This window comes from Chrysochloris asiatica, unplaced genomic scaffold (assembly GCF_000296735.1).
Source record: "Chrysochloris asiatica unplaced genomic scaffold, ChrAsi1.0 scaffold00126, whole genome shotgun sequence".
Taxonomy (NCBI): domain Eukaryota; kingdom Metazoa; phylum Chordata; class Mammalia; order Afrosoricida; family Chrysochloridae; genus Chrysochloris; species Chrysochloris asiatica.
The window spans coordinates 9,848,623-9,855,538 of NW_006408644.1; the positions used below are offsets into that span (position 1 = coordinate 9,848,623).

At 38.6% G+C, this 6,916-nt stretch overlaps 1 protein-coding gene across 1 annotated transcript in view; it reads right to left on the minus strand.

Annotated features, from left to right (window-relative positions):
* The window catches only part of CENPK (centromere protein K), a 59,653-nt gene extending 53,937 nt beyond the window's left edge, over positions 1 to 5,716 (minus strand). The window contains exons 1-2 of the mRNA XM_006869110.1: positions 5,606 to 5,716; positions 2,053 to 2,109 (exon numbers count right to left, since the gene is read on the minus strand). Coding sequence (XP_006869172.1) covers positions 2,053 to 2,109; positions 5,606 to 5,716 — 168 coding nt within the window. The remainder of the gene's footprint in view (positions 1 to 2,052; positions 2,110 to 5,605) is intronic.
* Positions 5,717 to 6,916: the final 1,200 nt, after the last annotated feature.

Here is a 6,916-nt window from a genome sequence, read left to right on the forward strand (position 1 = left end):
TGGGTTCTATGAAGAAAAACATGGCATCAGGATTGGAGGAAGACTCAGTAACAACCTGCGATATGCAGATGATACAACCTTGCTTACTGAAAGTGAAGAGGACTTAAAACATTTAATGATGAAGATCAAAGAGCACAGCCTTCGGTATGGATTACATCTGAAGGTCAAGAAAACAAAAATCCTCACCACTGGACCAATAAACAACATTCTTATCAATGGAGAAAAGACTGAAGTTTTCAAGGACTCATTCTTGGATCAACTATCAACACTCAGGGAAGCAGCAGTCATGAAATCAAATGATGTATTTCATTAGGCATATCTGCTGCACAAGATTTTAGTGTTGAAGAGCAAAGATGTCAGCTTGAGAACTAAGGTGCGCCTGACCCAAGCCATGGTATTTTCAATAACCTCATATTCATGCGAAAGCTGGACAGTAAATAAGGAAGACCGTAGAAGAATTGATGCTTTTGAGTTATGTTGTTGGAGGAGAATATTGAAAGTGCTATGGCTGCCAAAAGAACCAAAAAATCTGTTTTGGAAGAAGTGCAGCCATAATGCTCCTTGGAGGCCAAGATGGCCAAAGTTCATCTCTCATACTTCAGACATATTGTCAGGAGGGACCAGTCACTGGAGAAGGATGTATTTTTCAAGGCTGTAAATCTTTACGGGAGCAGAAAGCCTCATCTTTCTCCCACTTCACAGCTGGTAGTTACGAACTGCTGATCTTGAGGTTAGCAGCCTAAGTCAAAACCACTGCGCTACCAGAGCTCCTTGGGAACTTGCATAGGTATCATTTATATACCCACTTTGTTCTTGGAATGTTTTTTATTTCGTTATTGCTGTTGTTAATTGTTCTTGTGTTGGTTCAGATTCATAGTGACCCTATATAGGGTTTCCAAGGAGCAGCTGGTGGGTCTGAACCACCAAAGTTGTGGTTAGCAGTGAATTGTCATTCTATAGTAGCACCCAGGACTCCGCTTTATCATTTAAATGCTTTGAAATTCTCATATGGTAAAATATATCTCATAGGAACTTTTCTTCACAATATCAGGATTTCTATAATTATGCAAAAAGATTTCCCCTGTCTCCAGGCTGCACATCCAGTCTCCTATCCTTTTTACTCATTCATCTGGAATTTATAACGTACATCATGAAAGACTGCAGTCCAATTTTATTTTCTTTCAGATAGATATCTAGTTGTACCATTATCAATTAATAAATAATTCATCCTTTTCTGATATGTTTGATCCATCATCTAATCATATTTTAGATTTTAATCTGTTTCACTTATTGATATCTTGATGCCGGAACCAATTTGATAACGATCTGATTATGATACTAAATATATTCATTCTGTTTTTTAAAAGCCAAAGGTGAAATTAATTAAGATTCCACAGATAGTAATATAGGTAGCCACTATAACAAAAAGTAGGATAGACTTTGTTCTAATTTTTAGCAAGGTATCATAAGAGCCAACGAGAAGTTCACCGTGTTGTTAAATATACTCTCAAATACAAATTTAAAATAATATTTTCTTATTTGGTTATAGTGGAGTCCTGGTGTGGCACTGTGGGTTAATGCACAGGACTGCAAAGTCAGTTTTAACCACAAGGTTGGCGGTCCGAGCTCACCAGCCGCTCCTCAGAAATCCTATGCAAGTTCCTTATGAATCGGAACCGGCTAGATGGCACTTAGCAACAACATATGCTTAATCATTCAAAAACTTTCGTGCTCCTTCTGATTTAAGAGTGAGAAGAGGTCTTCTGAAGACTTTTTTGCATAACCTGCTATAAATAAATTGTTGTTGGTAAGCGCCATTGAGTCGGTTCCAATTCATAGCGACCCTGTATAGGTAAGTTTGAACTGCTGACTTTGAGGTTCAAATCGACCTTGCAGTTGACAGCTTATCCTACAGTACCACACCAAGCTTAAGCATATAGGTATTAAAAAAGCAATTATACTTGGAAAACATATAGACAGACACACTTCTTTTCTAAAACACAATGAATTTCACTTACTCATTTTTAAGAAAACAAGAGAAACAATCCATACCTGGGCATTTGAATCCGTAAGTGTCTCCGTTCCAACAAGCATTAATCTATTCTGACACTGATTTAAAAAGTAAAGAAAAACAAGTCACTTACTACATGAACTGACAATTTCTCAATACTTTTAAACCAGTCAATACAATAAAAACCAATTTTCATTAAGTTGATTCTGACTCATAGGGACCCAAGGCTCTATGGAAGCAGACTGCCACATCTTCTCCCCATGAAGCAGCTAGTAGATTCAAGCTGTTGACCTTTCAATTAGCAGCCCAGTGCTTAATCACTGAGCCACCAGAGGTCTCCTATATAAGAGAATTTTCTTAAATTGCTCATTTTCTAAGAAAGGATCAGGAAGGCAGACAAACATGTCCCAAAGTGAATACATCTAAAAAATGAAAATAAAAAAGGAGTTGTTGTTGTTAAGTGCTGTCGAGTAGATTCCGACCCATAGCAACCCTGCATAGGGTTTCCAAGGAGCAGTTGGTGAGCTTGAACCACCGAATGTGCAGTTCAATCAACTTTGCAGTCTGACACATTAGCTCACAACGCCACTAGACCCTATGTGGAGATCACGGTAGTTCTGTACAATAAGCACTGGACTGCAAACCACAAGCCACCTTGTGGGAGAAAGGTGATACTTTCTGATCCTGAAAAACATACAGAATCTCGGAAAAAGGATCACTATGAGTCAAAACCAACTTGATGGCACTTAACAACAACGATAGAATAAAGTGAGCATAAAGAAACAGGAAAAAGAACAAAAACTATTAGGTTGAATTAGAAGCTGTAATAATAATGGAAAAATAGGTGACAAGAAAATAAGAGGGAAGGTACCATATTAGAAAAGCAGTAACAAGATAACTAAGCTCATAAGAAACAAAAGCCTTCAAGAGACATTGTTTACGTGCCATCAAAAAAATCCCATATGAAAAGTAAAAATATGGGTAATTTAAATTTTATTTGTGCTTATTATATTTTTCTACCAAAAAATTGTATTCATTTTTAAATGCAAATGTCTATATTATGAATAACAAAAATGAAAACAAAGAAGGGCTTATACAAGTCATCTTAAAAATACATTAATGACACAAAGTCTCAAGGACTTGTATTTTATATTTTTAAAAAGAAGAAAAACAAACAAGACTGTAACTCCCCCATTCTGAAACTGTACTATAAAGAATGGGATATTAAAAATGTCTGTGGATTACATTATATATTATTTATTTTAAGTAGACAAATTTTTCCTAATATAGTACATCAAAAGTGGTTCTAGCTAGCTCATTATTTCAGAACATGTACAGATATTTCGGTACCAACTCTATGGCACCTAACAAAAACAACAACAGATATTTCAAGCTCAATTATTTTCTAAATTAATTTATGCTTTCATCTAAAGTCCTACTGATGTGTTCTTTTGACTTATGTATTTGCTCTCTTTTAGGGAATAATATCACCAACTGTCTAGACGGTTCAAACCAGGAATTTGAAACTATCCATAATAATTCGCTCCCATTTTGTATCTAAATCTTCTTAATATCTCTTGAATCCATTCTTCTGTCTACTTGAAATGATAGTATTATTGTTGTTAAATGCCATGGAGTCGGTACCAACTCATAACAACCCTGTATATGGTTTCCACGGTTGTATTATTTAGATTTCCATTATTCCATACTAGAACTACTACGAAATTGAAACCCATTGTTATTCAATCAATTCTGACTCATGGTGAACCTACAGAAAAGAGTGGAACTTCCTTATAGGTTTTCCAAGGCTGTAACGTCCTGTTGTGGTGCTGTAGGATAAGCACTGGATCATAAGGTTGGTTTGAACTGCAGGGTCTGTGGGTCAAACCCACCAGTTGCTCCTCGAAAGCCCTATACAGTTTTGCTATGAGTAACAACTGACTCAATGGTACTTTACAACAACAAAGTTTACAGAAACAGGCTGCCACATCTTCCTCCCACGGAGTGGCTGGTAGGTTCAAACTGCTTATTTTGGGGTAGTGGTTAGCAGTTGAACACTTAACCAGATTCTCTCAGAAATACTACTAAAAGTAAAAAGAACATTTAGGACTACTACTTACTGCCACAAGGTGCTCTGGTAACGTAGAGATTACGAGTCGGGCTGCTAACCTCTAACGTCAGCTGTTCGAAACTACCAGCCGTTCTGAAGAAGAAAGATGAGGTTTTCTGCTCCCGTAAAGATTTACAGCCTTGGAAAGCCTATACAGGGTCGTTATGAGTCAGAACCGACTCCACAGCATACCACCACCACCACTCACTGGCACTGAGTCAATCCTGAGTCATGTGACCCTGTATAGGGTTTTGAGACTGTAGTAGATAGCTTCATCTTTCTTCCTCAGAGCTTCTGGTAGATTTGAACCAGTAAGTAGACCAGTGCCTAAATCACCATACCACCACGGCTCTAGCAGTCATTTAGGACTACTCAAAAAATCCAAACTCAATGCCATCAAGTCGAGTCCAACTCATATAGATGCTACATAGGGTTTCAGAGACTGCAAATCTTTATGGCAGCAGACAGTCTCATGTCTCTTCTACAGAGTGGCTAGTGGATTTGAACTGCCCACCTTACCTTGCAGTTCACAGTCCAGTGCTTACCTACAGTGCCACCAGGGCTATTTTTAAGACTATCTGTTGTTGTTGTGTAGTGCCTTGGAGTGAGTTCCGACTCATAGCAACCCTACATAGGGTTTCCAAGGAGCAGTTGGTGGTTTGAATGGCTGATGTTGTGGATCAAACTGACTCTGCAGTCAAGTGCTAATCCTACAGTGCTACATCAGGACTGCGTATCACGACTAAAACTTTCTAAATGATTTTTCTGTATTTAGTCTCACTCTTCTGCATTCCACTTGTTTCAAAGCTACCTGATTAATATTCACAAACTGCATATCTGATCATGTCACTTCCCTGCTTATAATCCTTTAATACTCCCCATAGTATCCACTTAGGAAAACTGTCCATGTTCTTGCCTTTGTTACTTCACCAGTCTTACCCAAGTCCCCTTTACCCAACTGACATTAGGCATAATTTTCTAGAGTTCTCTAATCTGTCTCAACTTTTAAACATTTTCTTCTTTCTGCTTTGTATGCCTCCCTCAAATAAGCTAACTTCTATCCATCTTTTAGAAATGAATTCCATTATTACCTCTTTTAGAAAAGATCTTGAACTTGTCTGTTGATGTTTGATAGCCCTCCTAAGTAGTATTTTTCACCACTACCACAATACTTCTAAGTCTTGTTTTCCTATAATGGTTATTTGTCTTTGTAAATTGATAATATCCATCATTTTTTTTTCTTTCTTTCACGTAGTGTACATCTAAAGATTGTTGTTAAGTGCTGACGAGTTGGTTCCGACTCGTAGCAACCCTATACAGGGTTGCTGAAGAATGACTGGTGGGTTTGAAAGACTAATATAAATTTATCATATAATTGCTATCAGAAGCCAGCAAAATTATTTCTTTCCTATTTTTAATTGTTACTGAAATTTATTTAAATCTACATCAACTAACTGACATGATTTTTATCTCTTGATACTCACTTCTTCCATATCGTTCCACATTTGATCACATTCTTCAAATATCTCTTTGTGAATATCTGTAATATCATTCGCATCCATAGTACCATCTGGATCTAGATCTTCCTGATTCATTGTTAAGTACTTTATGATTTTCTTAGCCTTATGACAAGAAAAACCAAAGGGGGGGAAATTAACTCATTCAACAATATTTATTGAACACCTATTACCTGCCAGGGAGTCCTGGTGTGGCACTGCAGAATAAGCACTGGACCGCAAGCTTGGTTTGAACTGCAAAGATGGCAATTCAAATTCACCAGCTGCTCCTCGGAAACTCAGTCACTATGAGTCATAACTGACTCGATGGCACTTAACAACAACAATTACCTGCCAGAAACTCATCTATGAGCTAGAGAAATTGCAATGAACGAAACAGACAAATATACAAATGTCCTACTCTGGATTTCAAGGAAGACAGACAATAGACCAAAAATAAAATGCATAAACAAATAGAACTGGTATATCAAGTCATTTATAAGTGGTATGGAAAAAAGCACAGCAGACAAGAAACTTAGGGAGTGAACAAACAAGATGGCAGATTGGGTGGAAGTGCAGTAAAGAACCTCCACCAGCAACAACACAGAATACCCGACCAAGCAGCCTCAGGGGATGGTCCCAGAATCTGAACCACATATAAAGGAATATTTAGAAGGCTGGAAGGCCTACAGCTGGTGTCGGGGACTTGCCTCGACATAGTTGTGTTGTTCACGAGTGTTTGGTTCACGAGGAGGGGAGATCCAGCGGCGACAGAGATAGCAAAAGAGACACAGAGATGCAAAGAGAGAGACAAAGAGACACTCCGAAACCAGAGTGAATGCTGGACTGGCATCAGGCAGATGGTGCATTGCAAACATCTCAGCCACGAAGGCCGTAATATACTGCATAGTAAACATCTTAGCTAAACAGGCAGTATGGTTGCAAGGCTGGACTGTGCCCCCTGCATGCTGTAACGCACGCCTTGCCAGTCGTAATGCACCTGGATTCGTTCTGCGCCTTCCTTTTACTTAGGGGAGGTACTTTACACAAAGCTAGGAGGGACCAAGACAAGACAAGGTGCAGCTGTCAATCTTACTTTTGCAGACATTCAGGCAACTTTACATCATACTTCGCAGGTTCGAATCTCACGACTGCAACTTGGTTTCTCAAGCTTAATTAACATACCTTTTAGCACCTAGCCTCAAATGGAGGGAGGAAAGGGAGGATTGGGAGGATTCCTATTGTGTCGGCTGCCCAGCCCAGTTTCTTCAGGAAAAGAGAGGCCTGGGTGAATAGGCA